Source organism: Chiloscyllium plagiosum, chromosome 25 (genome assembly GCF_004010195.1).
Source record: "Chiloscyllium plagiosum isolate BGI_BamShark_2017 chromosome 25, ASM401019v2, whole genome shotgun sequence".
Taxonomy (NCBI): Eukaryota; Metazoa; Chordata; class Chondrichthyes; order Orectolobiformes; family Hemiscylliidae; genus Chiloscyllium; species Chiloscyllium plagiosum.
Genome location: NC_057734.1, coordinates 26,100,786 through 26,125,869, shown reverse-complemented (window position 1 = coordinate 26,125,869; position 25,084 = coordinate 26,100,786). Strand labels below are relative to the sequence as shown.

At 40.1% G+C, this 25,084-nt stretch overlaps 1 protein-coding gene across 1 annotated transcript in view; it reads right to left on the bottom strand.

Annotated features, from left to right (window-relative positions):
- LOC122562685 (MLX interacting protein) overlaps window positions 1-25,084 on the bottom strand; it is a 136,236-nt gene that overhangs the window by 18,671 nt on the left and 92,481 nt on the right. Inside the window, exons 11-15 of the mRNA XM_043715758.1 lie at window positions 10,671-10,884; window positions 8,268-8,380; window positions 5,300-5,416; window positions 3,641-3,768; window positions 1,063-1,186 (exon numbers count right to left, since the gene is read on the bottom strand). Coding sequence (XP_043571693.1) covers window positions 1,063-1,186; window positions 3,641-3,768; window positions 5,300-5,416; window positions 8,268-8,380; window positions 10,671-10,884 — 696 coding nt within the window. The remainder of the gene's footprint in view (window positions 1-1,062; window positions 1,187-3,640; window positions 3,769-5,299; window positions 5,417-8,267; window positions 8,381-10,670; window positions 10,885-25,084) is intronic.

The following is a 25,084-nucleotide window of genomic DNA, read 5'->3' as shown; positions in this document are numbered from 1 at the left end:
CCATGTTATAATATTTCATTATTAAACAGCAAACATCGTTGCTAGGCTCAACAAATTCAATATTATTTAGGTAGTATTCTGAAGATATTTGTATTTGATCGTACTTGATAGCAAATTAGTAATATATGAAGGTCATCATAGTCCTCGTGGACCATAGCGCCGCTCTCTCATTACAGAGAGCGAGAGAGAGAGGGGAGAGGAGTGGGGGGGGAGGGAGGAGAGAGAGAGAGAGAGACACACACACACACACACACACACAGAGGGGAGATAGACAGGAGACAGAGAGAAAGAGAGATAGAGAGAGGGGGGGCAGAGGAGACAAAGACAGAGAGAGAGAGAGAAAAAAAGAACCAACTGGTGGTGCTTTAACCGGAGGGTCAGCATGCCTCAGGAGAGGATAGAGGTTGAGAACAAGAGTCCTTCATGGTAACCTCAACTGGTGCAGGAATCAAACTTATGCCGCTAGCATCACTCTGCATAATAAACCAGCCATCTGAACTAATTGACCGCCAAATGTGTCACAATTAAAACTAACAAGAAATAACTTTTCTTTTTAAAAAGAGTCACGTGATCAACAGCTTTAAAAATGTTGTTTAATCTTTGTTCAAACACTGAATGCTGAAAATATTAGGATCATAATAAGATGATAAGATATAGAAGGAAAGGTAAGACATTTGGCCCATTGAGCCAATTTCATTCAACTAGGTCATTATTGATTTGATTGTGTCTTCAACTACAATTCCCTGCTTGTCTTCTATGATTCTATGTTAATCAAAATTCTGTCTAACTCAACCTTGAATACATTCAATGGCCCAGCTTCCACTGCTACCTGTGGAATAGAATTCCGAAGCTTAACAACCTTCTGACAGAAGACATTCCTCTTCATCTGCATCTTAAATGGAGAGAGTAGATATACGGATTTGTGTACGTGCTCAAACAGCTTGTGGAAATTCTCTTTGTTCTGGATATAGCTTGTATTACAAATTCCTTTATGCTGTTTGCGTGTTTTTAGACAAAATGCACCACCACACAGTTTACCACATTTCAACATTAAAAGGATACAATCCAGAACTTCCAGTTCTGAAGTGTTCTTGATTTGACGTACTCATCAAATAATTCCTGCATATGATCAAATCGTTGCTGTGTCATTGGGACACCAGTTGCGGGAAGCTGCTTATGGCAGGTACTGAAATTAGGAATGCGTAGTTCCAAGTTACTACCAATTGTTAGATCAAGTAATTCAAAGACCCAAATCAACCTCTAGCATAACACAAAGTACAATGCGATTTAACCACTCAATGGTAATGATTTCCTAAGTTTTCCATTGAGTAGGTGAACTTACAAAGTCAGGAAAAGTCCTATGCACGATCTCCACTCGATGCAGTATTATGGGAAAGGGTACGAGAATGAAAAATTGGTATTTATCTCCAAATTAAGAAGAAAAATTAACCCGAATCGTGCTTCCTAATTGTTACCAGCACCTCCGTTCAGAAGTGCACCTGTACACAGGTTTCATTGTCAACAGTCCTGTTGGTGTTGCACCAAGAGTCGGCAAATTCAAAAAGAGGACAAAAAACTAAGAACCACTAACTCATGGAACGTGCACTAGTGTATACAGTTGAAGCTGCTGCATCCTCCATGGTAGAATAAAAGAAAGCTGAAGCCTTTAATGTATAGAGACAGAATAATTTGGCCAATAACGTCAAATATATCTCAGGAGTTTAGCCAAAAAAAATCTTAAAATCAACAGCAAAATTAAAAACAAACTTGACAATGTAAACTTTTTGGTGATGTCAACAGTTAACCAGAATAAATACAATTATAGATTTATAACTGTTACCACACACAATAAAGTGTTAAATTGTGTAATGTAAACATGTGAGGAACAACTGCAATTTAAAGAATCTTGCAATCCATCATCTCTGTTACATTTTACCCTGTTTGAAATGGGAAAAAGTTTTTCAAATATAGAATATGGAGGATACATAGCATAAACAACAATTTTTGGAGTTTATAATTGAAAAAAAAACTGTGTTTGAAGCTACGATTTAGAATTCTTTGGAGAAGGTTGACAAAGATCCTAGTCTAGATAACAAAACCTTGTGTCTCTTGGCCAGTCAAAGATGGAAGTCAGATCAGCGATGCAATCTCTTTGGAGAGGAGGCACTGACAACAGTTTGCTTGCTCCAGTGTGCAGATTGCAAACTCACCACCTCCAAGTCAAAGGTTTCTACTGCCAAAGGCTCAAAAGAAACAGGAGAGCCATGCAGGCCAGAAGGTCCTGAGCTTGCTCAATTATTTTATTGTTAACTCAGAGAATCATGGCTCAGAGAAAGGCGGCCATTTGGCCCATCAAGCATGTACTGACTTTGAAACAGTAATCACTAAGTCGGAGTTCACTCCATTCTTTCCCCTGCCATTCCTGCAAATTTCTTTTTGTAAGGGTTCACCTGGTTCCCTTCCGAAAATTTGAAATGTTGCTGATGTCATACCTGGAGGCTTGTGGGCACCATTGAACCCCTTACCTAAGGGAGGACATAGAGTGGATTCCTGAGATATCAGATCTGTCCTCCATGTGGAGGTCGATGAGACTGGATCTCTATTATTTGGAATTTGGAAGGATGAGAGATGATCTCATTAAAACTCAGGAAAAACTGTCTTACAGGTTGTGACAGGGTAGATGCAGGAGAAGGACGGAGTCTAGACCCAGGGGACACAGCTTCAGCATTGGAGGTAGGCCATTTGGGACTGATGAGGAGGAAAGTCTTCAACCAGAGGTGGCGAATCTTTGGAATTCTCTACCCCAACAGGGCTGAGGAAGTTCAATCTTTGAGCTGGTTCAAGACCAGAGATCAATCCATTTCTACATACCAATAACATCAAAGGATAGGGATAGTGCAGGGAAATGACATTGAGGTAGATGATGTTCAGCAGCGGTTCATTTGAATTGAGGATGACATCTGTCAGGCCAGACTGCAGATGCTGGAAACCAGAGTTTAGATTAGAGTGGTGTTGGAAAAGCTCAGCAGGTCAGGCAACATCCGAGGAGCAGCAAAATCGACATTTCGGGCAAAAGCCCTTCATCAGTCAGGCTAGGTAAATCTTTGGATGGTTCAGAAGAGATTTACCAGGATGTTGCTGGGAATGGAGGGTTTGAGTTATAAGGAGGGGCTGGACACGTTGGGATTCTTTTCACTGGAGCACAGGAGATTGGGAGGTGACCTTAATGAGTTTTATAAAATAATGAGGGGCATAAACGAGGACAAGGGCAGATGTCTTTTCCTTAGGGTGGGGGATTTCAAGACTAGGGGATATATTTTTAAGGTGAGAGGGGAAAAGAGTTAAAAAAGACTTGAGGGGCATTTATTTTTAATTCAAAGTGGTTTGAATGTAGAATGAACTTCCAGAGAAAGTGGTGATGCAAGTACAGTTGCAATGTTTAAAAGACATTTAGAGAAGTACATGAAAAATAAAAGCTTGGAGGGATATGGCAAGCATAGGCAGGGGGGATTAGTTTAGTTTGGGATGACGGTCAGCATTACGGACTGGTTGGACTGAAGAGTCTGTTACCGTGCTGTATAACTCTCTAACTCTATAAGAACAACAATGGATTTTAAAAACGCACTATACTTATACCCACTTGATTGATGCATTAAGCTCCTCAATTTCTTCCCTGAGACGTTTTGCTTCATCCTGCATCTGTGACCTCTCCTGTTGTAGTTTTGCTATGTATTCCACAGTTTTCTGTAGTGTTGCTGCATTGCTCATCTGCAGGAATCATATTAAAATGTTTGGTTAAAATACAAGCAGTGTTAATACCTTTCTGCTAAAAACTGAGAATATTTTTTTCGAAGAAAGAGTAAATGCTTCAGATTATGATGTTTCAGTTACACCATTCCTTCTTTCTCTCAATTCAAATCTTGCCAGACCTGCTGAGTATTCCCACCATTTTCCATTTTTATATATGAGTTGATGCTTATTGGCTGACTAGATCAGGAGAGAAAAGGTGGAAAACTGAACAGAGTATTGCGTTAAGTGAGCACGTTTCCACTTTAAACCCGAGCAATAGTGGGGAAGAAGAGAGAGAGAGGGAGAGGGAAGGAGAAAGGAAGGGATGGAGGGAAACTGCCTGGGAAATTCTATCTGGCAACACAACGATTGCACTATGTGGATCTGACCTCCTTCTCTAAAGAAAGGTGTACAATTCGTAAACCTCTCCACTTTATCCACAAAACTCAAACTTGCAAAAAATTTCTATGTTCTGTATTCTAATAGTTACATTCCATGTACAATTCATAGGTGTTATGAAGTTGAAGGCATGTACTGTACCTTTCAGAGAGATTGAAGCTGTCCTGAACTGAGAGCTTAGAAACACCTGTATATATGACTAGGTGGTAGTCCCAAGTGTACTGGAAAATCAAAATTAATTGTTACGACACAGAGGTGAACCCCTCTGTTACTTAAACCCAAACACCAGGAAAAGCTCCCCTCTTAATCTGTTAAAACATGAGTGACAGAGAACTCCCAAGTTCCACTATTTTAAGAAAATAACATCAACTTTTTTTAAACTCTAAAAGTGAACATTAAACAACTATTCACAACTCTAAACCCCTCTTTCTGTTAACTGCTTATTTTGTGTCTCCAACTCTGTAACAATGCACTGTACCAATAAGACACTTATTAAAATTACATCAACTTAATTTCAAAACCACACGGCTGCAGTCATCTTCTGTGACATCACTCTCCAGCTGCTGAATCCCCGGGTCGTCTTCTTTTGTTTTACTGGGAGTAGGTTTCATATGAAAAGGTACTTTTGATAGAGGGGGTTTCCTAATTTCTTGGATCTCTCTCGAAGGCAGTTACTCGCTCTCCCATTTTCAAAATGTCTGCATTTTTAAATCCCCAAATTCACATTGTCTCATTGGTTTGATGCTGGCAAACAATAAATTCAAACTTGATTGGGTTTTAGTATCATTTAACTGATTGGTTAAATTCGAATCGCTGTCAAAACAGCAACCAAAACTCAGGTATCCACTTCACAGCCAAATGTTACATATTTTCAATTTTCCTGTACATTCTGGGACTGCCATCTAGTCATATACACAGGTGCTTATAAGCTCTCAGTTCAGAACAGCATTCACTCACTCTTAAAGGTACAATACATCCCTTCAACTTCATAACAACAGGGAATTTCTGAAATATGTACTTATAAGATGATAATTGGGTTTCAAACAGTCACTCCTTTTCAACAAACAATACATCAAGCAAAAAGTGCTGTGAATCTAATCAACCAACCTACCGGTTTTATATTAGACTGGGATTTTAAAGTAGTCACTAAACTGTGAAGAGTGTCAAAACCCATTCTGATGTTAAATCGCCTCTTCTGTTCTGCTGAAATGTGGTTCATTCTCAGACTCTGTCAACAAAGAAAAGTATATTTTAAACTTAATAGCCCTTAGACAATAAAAGGCTTTCTACTGTACATCACCAAAAGTACATACTGCACTCAAACGTAGGACAAGATTGGACTCACCTATAATACCCTAATTCGATATGAAGAGTAACATAACAAAATAATCATGAACTTGAGAAAACAGTATTATGAGCATTATAAGATGGAGTCTTTGTTCTTTCAGATTTTAGTTTTTGTGAATCATTCCAAATCTTTTGCTTTCAAAAGAAACCCATTTGGGGAAATATGTTCTGAACTTAACCATAAGTATGCTCCTTGATTAGTATCATAATATAAATTGATAAACTCTATTTTCTCTATATGGGAGTCTTAGTTTTGACTATCATTTCTCAGTGTTTAGGCATACGAAGCACCGAATGTAACATACACCGTTTTGAAATGGGTGTCCATGGTTTTAAGGCAACGTAAGTATTTGGTAGTTCATGGAAAGAATAGAGCAATATTTAAAGCAAGCAAATTTTTGCATTTTCTTAACCATTTCTGCATTGCTTCCTCTTTGTCTTGCTGTTACTCAAGCCTGTCATTTGTCAAAGCAACAACTATAGTTTTTTTTGCACATACTGGTTAAATATATATGGATTTCTTTATGCAAATAATCAAACAGAAGAGAACCTGCAGTGGGATGACAAATAGGCCAAAATTATAACAATTGTGCTGTTCTCACATACTAGTGGAGGCTCAGATAACAAACTGTAATGTGCAGGCAACTGCTGAAAGTAAAGACCCCTCATGCAAACAAATACTGGGACAACATATCCAATACTGTCCATAGAGCACATAAATGCCCTATTAGCTTCTTTACAAGCATCCCAAAAAAAACAGAATTCTTTCAATAATATTGCAATAATAAGGCATCACCAGGTAACCAAAAGCTGGTGTATCGTAGTTAGTTTATCCATTAAAAAGGGTCAGTTCTCCCAAAGAAGTAACAGGTATGGGACCAGTGGTGTGCCACAAGGAATAGCACTGCGTCCACTCCTTTTAGCCATTTGTATAAATGATGTGGATGTGAACTTAGGAGGTATAGTCAGTCATTTGGCAGATGACACCTAAATTGGTGGGGCAGTGGACAGCCAAGAAGGTTACCTCAGAGTACAATGGGATCGTGATCAGATGGTCCGGTGGGCTGAACAGTGGCAGATGGAGTTTAATTTAGATAAATGTGAAGTGCTGCATTTTGGGAAATCAAATCTTAGCAGGACTTATACAGTTAATGCTAAGGACCTGGGGAGTATTCTTTGAAGTAAAGACAGGATAGTGAAAAAGGGTTACTTGTCTTTACTGGTCAGAGCATTGAGTAGAGGAATTGGGGGGGGGGGGGGGGGGGGGGGGGTCATGTTACAGCTCTACGGGATATTGGTTAGTCCACTTTTTGAGTACTGTATTCAATTCTTGTCTCCCTGCTATAGGAAGGATGTTGTAAAACTTGAAAGGGTTCAGAAATATTTACAAGGATATTGCCAGGGTCAGAGGGTTTGAGCTATAGGGAGGAACTGAATAGGCTGGGGTTATTTTCCCTTGAGCATCAGAGGCTGAGGGGTGACCTTATAGAAGATCATAAAATCATGAGGTGCATGGAAAAAGTGAATAGACAAGGTCTTTTCCCCAACAGAGTGAAGTCTAAAACTAGAGGGCATAGGTTTATCATGGTAGGGGAAAGATTTAAAAGGACCTAAGGGGCAACTTCTTCAGGCAGATGGTGATATGTGCATGCAGAGGAAGTGCCAGAGGAAGTGGAGGAGGTTGGTACAAATACAACATTGAAAAGCCATCTGGATGGGTATATGAATAGGAAGAGTTTAGAGGGATATATGCCAAAAGCTGGCAAACGGGAGTAGATAATTTAGGATAACTGGTTGGCATGGACAAGTTGGACTGATGGGTCTGTTTCTATGCTGTACAGCTCTATGATTCTAATGACAAAGGAGAAAAGTCTCCACAGCATCGATTAGTAGAGTAGTTTATATTGATCTGACTCTTTTATACAAGGGCATTTGAAACCATTATGCAGCATGGTTAAACATGTCCAGTGATAATAATGGCTCATTGTGGCTAAAACATCTTTTCATCTCTCTCTAGGAGGGATAATAGTCTATACTGTTAGTGGCATGGAGTAACAGAGAGATCTAATCAGTAATCTCAGGAAGCCTTACTTCAGTTTTAAAAGCCAAACAGGATGCCAGGTGCCTGAAAATGCACAGCTTTATCTTGGGTTTCCTTACCCTTCATGTTTGCCTATTTTAAAAAATTTCTTGTCCCTTTATGTTAGCAAAGACTGACAATGTGTTAAAATATCCTTTAAAGCTTCATAGTTCCACTATTTAAATTTCAGTTGTGCACAACTTTCTTCCAACGTCGCCTATCAAATCAAGATCAAACTATGCTATTGAGCTAAGCTAAGAAAATTAACAATAAGCAGCACAGATCATTGAGGGAGACAGGAAAGGAGTGGGAGAGGGTTAAAAAAAATCAGTGAAGATCAGAAATGTACTGCATTTTTACTTCTAATAATGTACCAATTTGACAGAAAGTAGTTTATATAAAGCCTTCCATTAGTACAAACAACTCTATTTGATTGAAGTAACAACTACATTCCAGTACAAGTCTGCAGGTGATTTCCTGAATGTGTGATTTCCAAAACAAAACTGCAAACCTAACTGTGGAGCAGCTTCATCAAGGGTTAGAGCTAGTTCTGTAACCATCCCCAAATTGAGATCAACATACATTTAAAGGAAAGATACTTTTTGCTAAGAGATAAAATAAAACAAAAAAAATTACTTCATAAACCTGTTACCTTAAATGGTTGGTCTTGTTTAGCTTTTGTGGAATTGTTTATGGGGGACTGTGGGCTTGGGATTCTCTCAGAAGTCGCTGGAGATCCTTGGCCTGAATTCTGTCGGTCCCGGCCTGAAGAACAATAAATTAAACTAATTGCACGTATGTTCTTCAAAATTCTTTTGACAAATTATGCATTTTAATATATTCAGCACTATGCCATTTAAATATAAGATACTCAGGCCTATTGGAAGAGTGTGCTAGTTTTATTTGTGGTAACCTTTTGCAAACTCCTGGAAAGGAAGGAAGTAAAAGAACTTGCATTTATATACACTTGGTGACCATAGGACATTTTAAAACCACTATCAGTCAAAATATCTAATGCAATTCCATCACTATAGTAGAGAAATTCAGCAGCCTTTCCACACACAGCAAGTTCCCAGAAACATGTTAAATAATTTAATAATCTCCTTTACTGATGCTTGTTGAGGGATAAATATCAAACAAGAGATGAAATGAACTCATTTTCTTGATAATGACATTCCCTCACTACAGTTCTCCCTCAAAACTAGGCACAAGTGCCTCCTTAGATTAATTCTTGAACCACGATGAGAATTGCATCAATAATTAACCAATTCACGTAACAATGTGCCACCACTGAGTTGAAGTAAACAGTAAGGAAAACATAGAACAGTACTGCACTGTACAGACCTTTTGGCCCTCAATGTTGTGCTGACCTTTTATCCTACATAAGATCAGACTAAGCTAACATCCATGTGCCTATCCAAGAGTCATTTAAATGTCCCAAATGTACCTGACGCTACTACCACTGCTGGCAATGCATTTTACACGCCCACCACTCTCTGTGTAAAGAACCTATCTCTGACATCTCCCCTACACTTTCCATCAATCACCTTAAAATTATGTCTCCTCGTGATAGCCATTTCCACCCTGGGAAAAGTCTCTGACTATCCACTCTATGCCTCATCATCTTGTACACCTCTATCATGTCACCGCTCATCCTTCTTCGCTCAAGTGAGAAAAACCACAGCTTCCTCAACCTTCCTTCATTAGACAAGCCTTCCAGACCAGGCAGTATCCTGTTATATCTCCTCTGCATTCTCTCTAAAGCTTCCACATCTTTCCTATAATGAGGTGACCAGAACTGAACACAATATTCCAAGTGTGGTCTAACCAGGGCTCTATAAAGCTAAGCATAACTTCACAGCTTTTAAACTCAATCCCCTGATAATGAAAGCCAACACGCCATGTGCCTTCTTGACAACTCTATCAACTTGGATGGCAACATTTCATATGAACATCAACAACAGTTCCAATTTGGGGATAATAAGCTTTTAGTTTCAGCAGCCACATTAAAAATTTGCTATAAAGTCATCTTTCCCAACAAACCCAGAACCATCAAACCCATATGGCAATTTAGGCTGGTGCCACTTACATTGTATAATGGCCTCTCTTGTGCAAGGTACAACGTGTACAAATCTAAAGATGCCTCAATGTAGAGATGGCAAAACAAAAATGGATTTCAGCCGTGGCTGAATTTGTACTCTTTCCAAATTCACATTACACCAGATAATTTGGAAGAGGAACCCTGGCAATATACCAAGTGAGTAACTTTGTCCTCCCATCCATCTCTCCAACCCTAACAAAACATTGAGACTAACTGGAGCACGCCCACACTGAGATCTGCAAATTCAACTTGCCCAAGATACAGAACTTCTCGGTCTACATTGTTTTTTATTACATAGGCAACTGATGTAGTCCGTGTATTATCACAATCAGCTTGGTTTCACACAGATCATAAAAGAATGTACTAAGACACATCCAGAAGGAAACAAAATACAAGAAAGCACTATGGTCCATTTGCCACTTGTAGAAAGGTACCAAAAACTGGTCTCTAATCCTGAAAATTGAGGAGGGTAAAGTACACAAACGCGATGTTTAGCACTGCTACCTCACAGCGCAAGGGACCGGAATTCGATTCCAGCCTCACGTTTGAACGTTCTCCCAGCGTCTGTGTGGATTTTCTCCAGGTGCTCTGGATTCCTCCCACAATCCAAAGGTGTGCATGTTAGGTGAACTGGACATGCTAAATTGCCCAGTGTCAGGGATGTGTAGGTTAGATGCATTACTCAGGGGGAAATGTAGTGTAGTGGGGGAATGGGTCTGGATGGCTTACTCTTCGGAGGGTCGGTGTGAACTTGCTGAGTCGAATGGCCTATTTCCGCACTGTCGGCATTCTATGATTGTACATGAAGACTAAAATTCCTTCTAATATCCAGTAGATAAAGTGAATTAAATATTCACTAAAATATCATCCGTAAACTACTTATGCTCCTCTAAAATAAATCAGATACATAATGAAGAACTTCAAAATCCTATTTAAGTTTAGATGGGTATTTACCTGTTGGCGTGGGTGAAGGTGCTTGTTTTTTAGAGGTTGTAGGAGTGACCTGTTCAGCTTTGGACTGTAACCGGACTGCACTCGAAGCTGTATTTGATGCAAACAATTGCGAAATGTTTGACTTTGTAGATTTTGAAGTTTGCTGCGACGTACTCATTACTCCTGGTTGTTGTGCTGGGCCAACTAAAATATTGCCATGGAAATCACCTGTGGCCTACAAGAAGTAAAAGGATGCTGAATTTATTACCATACATTGAAGCTCAATAACATCCAGCTGGCAGGTGTGAACTCAAACCTCTAGCTAACTGTTAAAAATATCGTATTGCAATTTTTGAAATCGTCCACAGACATTCAAAAGATACATTCACAATGCAAGTACTTCTACATTCACAATAAAATTATTGGTTCTCCTGGATTATGTAATGTAGTGCATCATTCACTACTAATTTTGTGCAGACAATTTTCTGTCTTGATGTATAAAAGGAGAGACAGACATGGGTCATCAATTTGCACTTCTCTGTCCTTATATGATGCGTGTTTTTTAACAAATAAAAAAAAACACTCTTAAAAAGGTGCATCTGTTGTCATTAGGTATGGGACAGAAATGAGAGAAAATGCATCATAACAATCCCATCTGTCGAGTGAATAGATGAGCTTGTGAATCTTATGCAAAAGTTCAACCCAGTTATCTGCTTCAGAGATGCATATGACCCTGAAGTTGTCTAAGGTTGGCTTTAGATTTTCACCATGCACAGTTTTGTTGTTTAAATAGCTTTGAGTTTTTTTTTAAACCGAAAATATAAACCATAGATAAAAAAGATTTTGTAGAAAACAAAGATGCAAAAGAGAAAATGGGAGGAAGTGGGAGAAGAGAAGAGGAAAGGAACAACAACAGAATTGGGGTTCAAACATATTTATTAAAACAAAATCTAAAATGTTAAATTTTGAAATCTAGAATATTTCAATATTAAAGCACTGGAATTGCAACAATTTTATTACAATAATCTTAATGATGATTCTAGATGTGTGTTGTTGACAACTTACAGAATCATGAATCAAATGAGACATGGTCTTCTGTCAACAGGGTATCAAACGGTGGATATGGAAGTGAAGAAATGGTTGAACAAAATGACAACAGCAGAAATAAGTGATAAAGGGAGAGCCAAACACTGCAATTAGGAGCAAGGAACCATGGTTACTGGAAAAAGAGTTTTATGCCCAGAGAAACAGATAAGGAAGTAACATTAAAAGGGAATAGAAATGTGAATGTCAAATAATATAAGGACATGGCTGGAGATAGGCAAGTTTGTGGTAAGATCATGAAAGGTTACATAAGTTGGCAAATTTTAAAGGAAGACTGTGACCATTGGCAGGAATTTTTTTCTTTGAGGTAGAAGTTTAGGAATGATAGTAAATTTGAGGAAAGAGTCACATAACCATTCACATTTTTTCTATTCATATAATTCATCCAATATCCTGTTAAATGTCTCAATTGAACCTGTCTCCACTGCACTGCAGGCACTTTACAGCTGTGCCCTTTGATTCTTAATTTGTTTTCAAGTGGGGACAGTTTCTCCCTTTTCACAGTGTAGACAATTCCTGAATTTGAAAACTTCTATCAAATCTCCATTTAGCCTTCTTCCCACCAGGGAATCAAGTCCAATCTTTTCTCATAACTGAATTACCTCATCAATGGAATCACTCTTTCCAATACATTCACAGTGCTCCTTCAGTATGCCGTTCAGAATGATACACAATACTCCAACTGAGATCTAACCATTGTCACGCACAAGATCAAAATGTATTCTACTTCCCTATTTATGAAGCCTAGAATACTGCATGATTTGCTAATTGCTTTCTACCTGTCCTGTCACCTCTAATAATTTATGATCACATACACTCAATATTTCTCACTATGTTCTAAAGCTTTTCTGTTTGGCAGGTTTTCTTCAACTAATAATCAAGAACAAGTGCACACATCCAAAAGCTTTATCACTGTCTGTTTATACCAATATATGTGAGTGAGTGGGATGAAGGAACAAAATGTAAAATCTAAGTTTGCAAATGATACGAAGTTGGGTGGGAGGGTGAACTGTGACCAGGATGCAGAGGGCATTCAGCATGATCTGATCAGATTGGGTGCATGGGCAAATCAATGGCAGATGCAGCATAATTTGAATAAACTTGAAGTTATTCACTTTGGAAGCAAAACCAAAAAGGCAGATTACTATCTGAATGAGTGCAAATTGGGAGAGGGGAGTGTGCAGCAGGACCTGGATGTTCTTATGCATCCCAAGAACGGCACGGTGGCACAGTGGTTAGCACTGCTGCCTCACAGCTCCAGAGACCCGGGTTCAATTCCCGACTCAGGCGACTGACTGTGTGGAGTTTGCACGTTCTCCCCGTGTCTGCGTGGGTTTCCTCCGGGTGCTCCGGTTTCCTCCCACAGTCCAAAGATGTGCAGGTCAGGTGAATTAGCCATGCTAAATTGCCCGTAGTGTTAGGTAATAAGGGGTAAATGTAGGGGTATGGGTGGGTTGCGCTTCGGCAGGTCGGTGTGGACTTGTTGGGCCGAAGGGCCTGTTTCCACACTGTAATGTAATCTAAAAGTTGCTGAACATAAGCATGCAGGCGGAGCAAGCAGTAAAGAAGGCAAATGGTACGTTGGCCTTCACTGCGAGACATTTTGATAAAAGGAACAGGGATGTGTTGTTGCAGTTATACAGGACCTTGGTGAGGCCACACCATACTGCATGCAGTTTTGGTCTCCTTTTCTGAGGAAGGTTGCTCTTGCTGTCAAGGGAGAGCAGCGAAGGCTTACAAGGCTGATTCCAGGCCTTAGATATGAGGAGGGATTGACTAGGTTAGGATTGTTTATGCTGGACTTCAGACGAGTGAGAGGTGATCTCAGAGACTTATAAAATTCTAACAGGACTAGACAGAGTAGATACAGGGAGAATGTTCCCCATGGTGGGTGCGTCCATAAGCAGGGGTCACAGTCCGAGTATTCAGGGTTGACCATTTAAGACAGAGACAAGGACACATTTCTTCAGCCAACGAGTGAATTCATTCGCACAGGTAGTAGTTGATGCCAAAACATTGAATGTATTCAAGCAGCAGCTAGATATAGCAGTTGGGATCAAAGGTTATGGAGAGAAAGCAGGATTAGGCTATTGAGTTGGATAATTGGCCATGATAATGTCGAATGGCAGAGTAAGCTCAAAGGGCTGAATGGCTGCCTCCTGCTCCTATTTTCTATGTTTCTATGTTTGTAACTTTGAGCATTCTTTATAAACCAGAAAATGTTTTAAACTTGTGTTTTGAGGGCAGCATGGAGAAGGAAAGACAAAGATGAGAAACAAGGAAAGGGAGATTTAAACTATCCTCAGATAAGCACATGGATGCTTTTGGGATAGTGTAGGGGAAACAAGTTGAGAATAGTTCACAGGTTGGCGCAACATTGAGAGCCAAAAGGCCTGTTCTGCACTGTATTGTTCTATGTTGTAAAGAAAAAGGATAGCAGACGCAAACTAAAAAACTATATCTTTCAAATTTACATGTGCAATATCAGAGATACTTGACTAACATTAAATCACATTTTTATGCACTTCAGTTTTAAAGCTCTGTTTTTCATACTATAATATGAGAAAACACTATAATATCCCAACTTATTAAAAAAAATCGTGATTTACACAGCATGGCACACAGCTTTTCAATCGATCAATGAAGGTCCGAGTTACCAGACGGTAAAGTGAAGCTGGACAAATAAAAAAACCTGCAATCTGTTTCATTTCATGGTAAGGTGAAGATATAGAAATTACAAAAGGTTTTGTTTAATCCCATCATTACTTCATCAAATATGTTCATGAATACAACTGTTTGTCCATTTTAGTTATTATACTAACCCCTTTCTCACCTTCTTAGAGCACTTGGTGATGTGACAAACTCCAGCTCTCAACTTTTCTTGCCACAGAACCCCATTCAGAGCACAGACCATTTATCTAATTTGACAATTGCATTTCTGTTCAAGTGAATAGTGCTGTTACAGGGACCATTTTTTCCAGCGTATTCATGGGTGACACAAGTGTCACTGGCTATGCCAGCATTTCTTTCCCATCCTCAAGGTGGCAGCGGTGAGCTACCTTCTTCAACTGCTGCAGTCTGCTTGTCGTGGGCAAACCCACAATGCCAGTAGTGGGCTTCCAGGACAGTGTTTCAGGCATTTCATCTGAATGGAATAATCTACAGCAACTAACCCTGGCATTAAGAACATATTATCAAACATAGGGATAACTCTTACATATAATAACAAAATCATGGCGTGACTTTGATCATACAATATAAGTGCTCAAATAAACAGGTGGCTGCAGTATCACTGATGCTCTTATTCAGCATATGATAACATTGTGAACAAAGTGTTAAATGGTATGTTAGCCTTCCTAGTGAGAGGTTTGGGTATAAGAACATGGATGCCTTGCTGCAGTTGTGCAAGGCCTTGTTGAGACTACGTCGAGAGCACTGTGTGAAATTTTGGTTTTGTTATCGGAGGAAGGATATTCTAGTTATGAAAGGAGTGGGACAAAGCTTTACTAGATTGGAGGATTGAAATATGAAAAGAGGTTGGATCGGTTGAGACTATAAATCACTGGAGTTTATAAGAATGATGTAGTAGTGTGATGAGGGCTGCTCACAGAATTTTTATAGGTTTATAACAGGACTCGACAAGATAAGTGCAGGAAAAATGTTCTCAATGTCTGTGGAGTCCAGAAGCAGGGAAGTCAGAGGGTAGGCCATTTAGGACTCAAATGAGAAAAAGTGTCTTCACCCAGGCGGTGTGCCTATGGAATTTTCCACCACAAAAACAAATGAATATTTTCAGGAAGGAGTTAGATATAGTTCTAAGGGCCAATGGGATCAAAGAAGAATAGCATACTAGTTTAGTTTGGGATTATGTTTGGCATAAATTAGTTGGACCAAATAATCATATTGAAAAGTTCAGCAGGCTTGATGGGCCAAATGGACGACTCCTGCTCCTATTTTCTATGTTTCTATCATGAAGTAGGTATTGAGGCCAATGTTAGTAACAAGCTTTTAAAGAATGGTTAAGGGGCTGACTGACAACTAAATTCAGGAGATTGTACAACATTTAGAGAACAGTGATGTGATCTTTCTCCTCCCTAGAAGTGGCAGAAAGGGGAAATAATTGGGGGAGCTGGCCCACAGAGAAACCTGCCCTCTTTGCATCACTGAGCGATTAAATACTGGATAAGATGGTGCATGGGCAATATTCTCAACTTGCCATCAATTAAAGTCCTTATGTGATCACTTAAAGGCCACTCAAGAGCATCAACTCAGCACTCCCCTTTTACCTCGACCCCACCAGGTGGAATTCCCAACTGGGAAACATCTGACTGGGTGTAACTGAAGGCATGGATGGTAGGCATGGAGCAGCCTCTTATAATCACCCTTCTGCCCTTGTCTCCAAGGGCAGAATAGTCTTCTCTCTCTGACATTCCCACTTCTCAAGAGGAAGAAAAAATTGCCTTCACAACCTGGATCCCGAGGTGTAGGACATGACCAACAGATTTTCAGACCCAAAATGATCAGCCTTTGATCGCTCGGCTACTTCCGGCAACCCGAGTCTCCAGTGCTGGGGTTGTGAAGGAGTAAGGTACTTGCCTTCACTTGCCTCAGAGCTCTCAATGGTTTACCCAATGTTTTATTTAATGACCTCTCCTAACAGTGGCCAACTGAATAGGAGTACATAAATCATTGCTGAGAATTCTGTACATTACTTAAAGCCATGTTTCCTTTTACTGTTCACTTGATACTGGAGGTTTCCACCCTCAGGCAACTGTCTGTATGGAACATAGTACAGCACAGTACAGGCCTTTTGGCCCTTGATGTTGTGCCAGCCTTTTATCCTACTCTAAGATCAGACTAACCTACTTACTTTTCATTATACTAAATTCCATGTGTCTATCCAAACTCAAATGTATCTGACTCTACTACCACTGCTGGCAGTGCAGTGCACTCACCACTCTCTGAATAAGAGAACCTACCTCTGACATCGCTCCTAAACCTTCCTCCAAATACCTTAAAATTACGCCCCCTCGTGACAGACCTTTCCGCCATGGGAAACAGTCGCTGGCTATTCGCTCTATGCCTCTCATCATTTTGTATACCTCTATCAAGTCACCTCTCAACCTACTTTGCTCCAAATGAGAAAAGCCCTAGCTCCTTCAACCTTTCTTCATAAGACATGCCGTCCAGGCCAGGCATCACCTTGGTAAATCTCCCTCTCTAAAGCTTCCACATCCTTCCTATAATGAGGCAACCAGAACTGAACATAATATTCCAAGTGTGGTCTAACCAGGACTCTGAAGAGCTGCAGCATAACCTTGTGCGGCTCTAAGATTCAATCCCCCGCTAATGAAAGCCAACACACCATACGCATTCTTTATAATGCTACCAACTTCGGTGGCAACTTTTGAGGGTTCTATGGACATGGACTCCAAGATCCCTCTGTTCTTCCACACTGCCAAGAATCCTGCTTTTCACCTTCTATTCTGCATTCAAATTCAACCATCCAAAGTGAATGATTTCACACTTTTCCAGTTGAACTCCATCTGCCATTATCAACCCAGCTTTGCATCCTCGTTGCAACCTACAACAGACCTCCACAATATCCACAACTCCACCAACCTTCGTGTCATTGGCAAGTTTACTAACCTGCCCTTGCACTTCCTCATCCAAGTCATTTATAAAAATCACAAAGAGCAGAGATCTTCCAGAACAGATCCCTATGGAACAGCACTGGTCACCCAGCTCTAGGCTGAATACTTTCCATCTACCACCACCCCCAGTCTTCTACGGGCCAGCCAATTCTGTATTCAGACCGACAGATTTCCCTGTATCCCATGTCTCCTTACTTTCTGAATGAGCCTACCATGGGGAACCTTATCAAATGTCTTGCTAAAATCTATATACACCACATCAGACACTTAGTATCATTCACTTTATTTTATTGAGGACATCACCTTAAAAGACAAATGCTACACTGATCTATTTCATTCAAACTTTCGAATGAATACAAGGAGAAGTGCTTCATCATGACTTAATTCTCAGGGCCCTCTTCGAATTATAGAAACATTTTTTTTTCCGCCAGGTAATGGATTTATGCAAGGATTTTCTGCTGGATTCCTGTACCATGCTAGATCATTGAACAATCAATGAACATTTATCCAGCCAGCTGGACCGGTGACTACTAATGCTTTTCCATACCAATTAGTATGGTTGGGAACAAGCTTGTTTTCATCTTCTCAGAGTTGGAACCGCTGTCTGCACTGGGATATTGCTCAACTCCTAGTTAGCTGAACCAGTCTCTTCGGTACCTGCATTTTTTTTTTTAGCAGTTAATGGCTTCTATTTTCAGCTTTGTTGCTTCATGATTTGGACTGCTCGGGTTCACTGTAGCAGGAGTCACTGTTTTCAAAACAGGTTCACTCAGAGGTGGTTTTTCTTCAATTGGTTCTTGAAGCAATTTCAGAGAGTATTTATAATTATCCCTCCTGGCATTAGGCCTATAACCAAAGTCAACCTAATTTCTTGCCGCTGACTTTTTTTTTGGTACAATATTCAACTCCACCAGCATCTGGGGACAATCCCAAATTCTGTTGAGTTGTTAAATACGTAAATGTGATGTTAAAATCCACTTCTGATTACTTTTAAATGTGGTCATTTATTGGTTTCTATACTGGTCTCTCACGTATGATTCTGTCCTCTTCCTTGTTTCCCTAAATTTATGTTGCTTCATATATAAGCAAATTGTGTAAGCAGAGGCAACCTTTCAAACAAATACATTTCCCTTCAACCCTGACCGGTTCCTGAATGGTTACTGATGCAAACACTTGGGAAGGATAAGATATGACAAGATAATTATTTTAAGGGTAGTAAAGATAAAAGAAACTGGGCAAAGAGGCTCTTATGGCACAGTAGCAGTGTCCCTGCCTCTGAGGCAGAAGGCCCAGGTTTAAGTCAGTGGCAGATGAAGTTTGATTGAGATAAATGCAAGGTGCTGCATCTTGGTAAGACAAACCAAGGCCGGGCTTTGTGCATGAGAAATCATATTTCACTAACTTGATTCAGTTTTTTGAAGAAGTAACGAAGAGGATTGATGAGAGCACCATCTGTGAATGTGGCGTATATGGATTTCAGTAAGGCGTTCAATCAGGTTCCTCATGGTAGACTGGTTAGCAAGGTTAGATCACATGAAATCCAGGGAGAAGTAGCTACTTGGATATAGAACTGGCTTGATAGAGGGTGGTGGTTGCTTTTCAGACTGGAGACCCGTGACCTATGGTATGCCACAACGATTGGTGCTGGGTCCACACTGCTTTTTGTCATTTATATAAATGATTTGGATGTGAATATTGGAGATATGGTTAGTAAATTTACAGATGACACCAAAATGGGAGATGTAGTGAACAGCAAAGGAGGTTACCTCAGACGACAACAGGATATTGATCAGTTGGGCCAATGGGCTGAGAAGCGGCAGATGGATTAGGCGAACGCAAGGACTGCAAATGCTGGAAAAGCACAGCAGGTCAGGCAGCATCCGAGGAGCAGGAAAATCAACGTTTAACTTAAGTAAATGTGAGGTGCTGAAGTTGGAAAGGCAAATCAGGGCAAGACTTTTAATGGTAAGCTCCTGGGGAGTATTGCTAACAAAATGACCTTGCAGTGCGGGTTCATAGTTCCTACTGGAGTCACAGGTACCTGCACATAGAATAGTGAAGGCGGCATTTGGTGTGCTTGTCTTCACTGATCGGTGCAATGAGTAAAGGAGTTGGGAAGTCATTTTGTGGCTGTACAGGACATTGGTTCAGCCACTTTTGGAATATTGCATGCAATTCTGGTCTCCCTCTTATCGGAAGGATGTTATGAAACTTAAAAAGGTTCAGAAAAGATTTATGAGGACGTTGCCAGGGTTGGAAGGTTTGAGCTATAGGGAGAGGTTGAATAGGCTAGGGCTGTTTTCCCTGGAGTGTCAGAGGTTGAGGGGTAACCTTATAGAGGTTTATAAAGTAATGACGGGCATGGATAGGGTAAATAGACAAGGTCTTTTCCCAGATTGGGAAAGTCCAAAACTAGAGGGCACAGGTTTAGGGTGAGAGGGGAAAAATATAAAAGGGACCTGAGGGGTAATGTTTTCATGCAGTGGGTGGTGCGTGTACATTATAAGCTGCCAGAGGAAGTGGTGGAGGCTGGTAAAATTGCAACTTTTAAAAGGCAGCTGGATGGGTATATGAATGGGAAGGGTTTAACGGGATATGGAGCAAATGGGAATAGTCTAATTTAGGATATCTGGTTGGCATGGACAAGTTGGACTGAGGGGTCTACTTCCATGCTGTATATCTCTATAAATCTCAGAGTTCCACACCTAATAGGGCCTGGGGAATGATAGTGAACAGAGAATGAAGGGTTCAGATATATAGTTCCTTGAAAATAGCATCAAAATGGTGAAGGAGACACTTTGCATGCCTGCCTTCATTGGTCACAGCATTGAGTACAGGAATTGGGATGTCATGTACAGGACATTGTTGAGGCCACTTTTGGAGCACTGTGTACCGTTCTGGCTGCCCTGCAAAAGGAAGGATATTATTAAATTGGAATACAGAAAAGATTTAGAAGGATGTTACCAGGACTGGAGGGTTTGAGTTATAAGGAAATACATTAAGAGCAACAGGGTAAAGAGAGGATACGGTCTCTTAAAGATCAAAGAGATCATGTTTGTGTTGAATCCCAGGACATGGGAGAGATGGATATTTCTTGTTGGCTTGCACTCTGGAGAAAGAAATGGAGTCTAGAGAATGCAGATAAATAAACTTTGATGTTTTAAAAATAGCTCACATTACACAAGTGGAAGTTTGGGAGGCACGGTGGCTAGTACTGCCTCACAGCGCCAGAGACCCAGGTTCAAGTCTGTGTGAAGTTTGCACATTCTCCCAGTGTTGCCGTGGGTTTCCTCTGGGTGCTCCGGTTTCCTCTCACAGTCCAAAGATGTGCGGGTTAGGTGAATTGGCCATGCTAAATTGCCTGTAGTATTAGGGGAAGAGGGGAATGGGTCGTGGGTGTGTTGCTCTTCGGAGAGTTGGTGTGGACTTGTTGGGCTGAATGGCCTGTTTCCACACTGTAAGTAATCTAATCTAAAGAATATAAAAGGTGGATAAATCTCCAGGACCTTATGCATTGCATCTCAGAACATTGTGGGAACCAAGGGAGGAAATAGTGCAAATATTTCTGTAAGGGGTCGCACAATCTATAACTACTGGTGAGGTGCCTCATGACTGGAAGGTGGCTAACATTGTACCTTTGTTTAAGAAAGATTGTACGGAGAAACCAGGGAATTATAGACCTGTAAGTCTGACTTCGGTTGTGGGTAAATTGTTGGAGGTGATTATAAAAGATAGGATTTATGGACATGGTAAATTGTTGGAGGTGATTATAAAAGATAGGATTTATGGACATTTAGAGGGGCAAAAATTGATTAGGAATCACCAGCATGGATTTCTGCAAGGAAAATAGTGTCTCACAAAATTTGATTGAGTTTTTTTGAGAAAGTTACCATAAAGATTGATGATGGCAGTGCAGTAGATATTGTTTATCTGGAGGCGAAAGTGAGGACCGTTTATTTGGATTTTAGCAAGGCTTTTGACAAGGTTCCGCATGATAGGCTAATTAATAAAAAGTTAGGTCACATGGGATTCAGGGTGAACTTGCCAATTAGATACATAATTGGCTTAATGATAGGAGACAAACAGTAATAGTGGAGGTTTGCTTTTCAGAATGGGGGCCCGCAACCAGTGGTGCTCCACAGGGATTGGTTCTGTGTCCTCTTTTGTTTGTCATTTATATTAATGATTTGGATGAGAATATAGAAGGCATGGTTAATAAGTTGGCGGACAACACCAAAATTGGTGGCATATAGACAGTGAAGAAGGTTTTATAAGATTACAAAGGGATTTTGATCAAATGGGTCAATGGGCTGAAATATGACAGATGGAGTTCAATCTGAATAAATGAGAAGTATTGCATTTTGGTACAACAAACAAGGGTAAGGCTTATACAATTAATTGTAGGGCCATGGGTAGTGTTGTAAAACAGAGGGACTTGGAAGTTTGCATCACATATAGACAGGGTGGTTAAAAAGGCATTTGGTACGCTTGCCTTCATTGCTCAGTCCTTCGAGTTTGGAGTTGGGAAGTCATGTTGAGGTTATATAGGATAGTGGTGAGGCCTCTTCTGGAATATTGTGTTCAGTTCTGGTCACTGAGTTACAGGAAGGATATTACTGAGCTGGAGAAAGTTCAGAAGAGATTTACCAGGATGTTGCTAGGTGTGGAAGGTTTGAGTTATAAAGAATGGCTGGATAAACTGGGACTTTTCTCACTGGAACATAGGAGATTGAGTGGCAACCTGATAGAAGTTCATAAAATAATAAAAGAGAAAGTTAGAATTAATGGTAGTTGTTTTTTTCCTGGGGTGGAGGATTTCAAGATTAGGGGGTACATTTTTAAGGTGAGAGGGGAGAGATTTGAAAAACGATATGAGGGACAAATGTTTTTACACAGAGGCTGGTTTGCATATGGAATAAACTTCTTGAGGAAGTGGTGCATGCGGGTACAACATTTTAAAAGACATTTGGATAGATACATGAATAGGAAAGGTTTGGAGGGAAGTGGGCCAGGAGCAGACAGGTGGGATAGTGTGGTTTGGGATTATGCTCGGCATTGACTGGTTGGACCGAAGGGTCTGCTTCCATGCTGTATGACTCTACGAGAGGTCGGAACCTTTCTCCCTGAAGTGAATGAGGTTGAGGGGTGACCTTATAGAGGTTTATAAAACCATGAGGGTCATGGTTAAAGTGAATAGCAAAGGTCTTTTCCCTCAGTTAGGGAAGTTCAAAACTAAAGGACATAGGTTTAAAGGAAAAACATTTGAAAGAGACCCAAGGAGCAACATTTTCACACTGAGAGTGGTGTATATCTGGAATGAACTGCCAGAAGAAATGGTAGATGCACATACAAATACATTTAAAAGATGTTTGGACAATACATGAATAGTTAAGGTTTGGAGGGATATCGGACAAATAATGGCAATTGGGACTAGTTTAACATGGGGAACCTGCTCGGCATGAATGAGTTGAACCAAAGAGTCTGTTCCCATGCTATATGACTTTCGACTCTATGTTCAGAAGTCAAAACAGTTTGAGCTCAATTGGCCACATGACTGTTTTGTAATTCCACAACTGTGCTGTCATTCAGTGAAAGTTCAACCAGTGGAACTCTATTATTGACTGGTACAATATTGTTTTCAGTTTTTATACTGGCTATCATTGCTGCTGATCAAGTTAGACAAACAGAACAGGCCTGCTCAGTTCTGCTCGTGCAGCCACTGTTACCTTCTATGAAGATTCTGTTTATGGTTCTGGCTGCCAAACTGAAAAATGTCTTTGAAACCTCTGATTTGGATCCTGGACTACAGGTGGATACTTCCTGCACTGTTTTCTTTCTGAAGGGATTTGGCATCAACTGTAGCTCTGCACCAAAGTCACTGATAAACATCTTCTTAGCTTCCTCTTGGATTTCTTTTAGCCATATTTCATTTCCTTGAAAATCTTCATTAAGAGCAATTAGCTTCTCACCAAAATAAAACTTCAGCGTGTTATCAGTGTCACCAATGGGATGGCTTCTCTTGAAGCCATGATGCTTGGAGGATCCTGGACAAGCCGAGTACCTAGCAGCCAGCCAATGTCCTTAAGGGAAGGAAACTGCATTCTAACCTGCTCTGGCTTACATGCGGTGAGGGACGGGCAATAACTGCTGACCTAGCCAGAAGGCCCTCATCCGATGAATGATTTTTTTTAAAAAAAACCCTCACTCTCCGTCTTTGAGTAGCCCTGCAACCTGATGTGCCATCCAGCCCTTCAGTGGGATTGGGTACAGTCATCCCTGATGGACGGTTTCAATAAAATTCAGCCCATTTTGCATTGACCTAATACTTCCAGGCAATCTAAACTATGGCAATCAACATTTAGGACATGGCATGAGAAAATCAGAACTAAATGTTTTTTTCACCTTTCCTCAAAAATAGCACCCACATTCTATCGTCTCCACCATCATTTCACCATGCTCCCCAAATCACCAATTTGCTTCAGCTGCTGCAGAGATGATGCTGTAACCTGTCAACTCTTACAATAGTTCTTTGGAAAATTGTTATTCTGAGATACCACGAATATACTGAAAAGTCGAACCATTTCCTTTACCATTTCCTCTCAGCAAGGGTGAGGGACATTCATTACTTTTTTTTTTACAAAATCGTGTGCATGTTTGGTTTTATTAGAAACTGAAAGTCTGCAAATTCCCCCACCTACATGTACAGAGAAACAATAATTATCAAAGGGTCAATTTTTACGGTATATTAGCTTTGGATTTCAGGGAAAACAATGTTCACATCCTCCTCAAGGTGTTTTGGGAAATCTCCCCTAAACTTACTTTAAATCTTGCCATTTCAAAGTACATAAAATTGCCAACTGTTACACAATAGCTTTTGTTTTATATGCATACGCAATTGCAATAATCCCACCTATGCAGTAAAAAATAATGAGCTAATGTGGTTGCACTGTTGGCAAGGTTCAATTTAAGGTAACCATATTTCAGGAAACTGAAGAATGTTCATTTTGTAAATAACAGATTTGAATACAATGGAAACATTTATTGGTTCTCAAGGGGCATTACCACAAGATACTTCCAGTATGTTGTTAATATTTCACCAACTAAGTTTAGCAACCTTGAAACTCTTATTTAAAAAAAATAAATATTTTCTTGAAGGTACATCCATTCTATTCAAAATAATATTTTAAAAACCAAGCATCAAAATCCTCGGGAAATATGATGAAATCAAATGTCATATCCATTGTGTCATAGCATAATACGATTCTTTGTATATTTTTCCAAAGAGTGTATGAACTCCACCAATGTGAGGCAAATCACACAGAATCAGAAAACCTAAGAAAGTAAGACCCTAATCAATCTAAATTACTGAAAAATAACAGGCAATGTAAACTAAATGGTACATTTTTTAAAGAAAGTGGAGGAACAGTGAAACTTGAGGTACACACACGCGCGCGTGCGCAAGACTTTGGAGGCTGCTAGTTGAGAAGGCTGCTTAAAAACACATTTGGATCACTGGTTATAAACATAGACATGGAGTTCAAAACCAAGTTATGCTAAAACACAGTTAGACCTGAGGTTTACGGTGCTCAATTTCAGAAGGAAATCAAGGCCTTAGACTGGATGCAGATATATTTCCTAGAATGATACCCAGAAATGAGGAACTTTGAAGTACTTTAA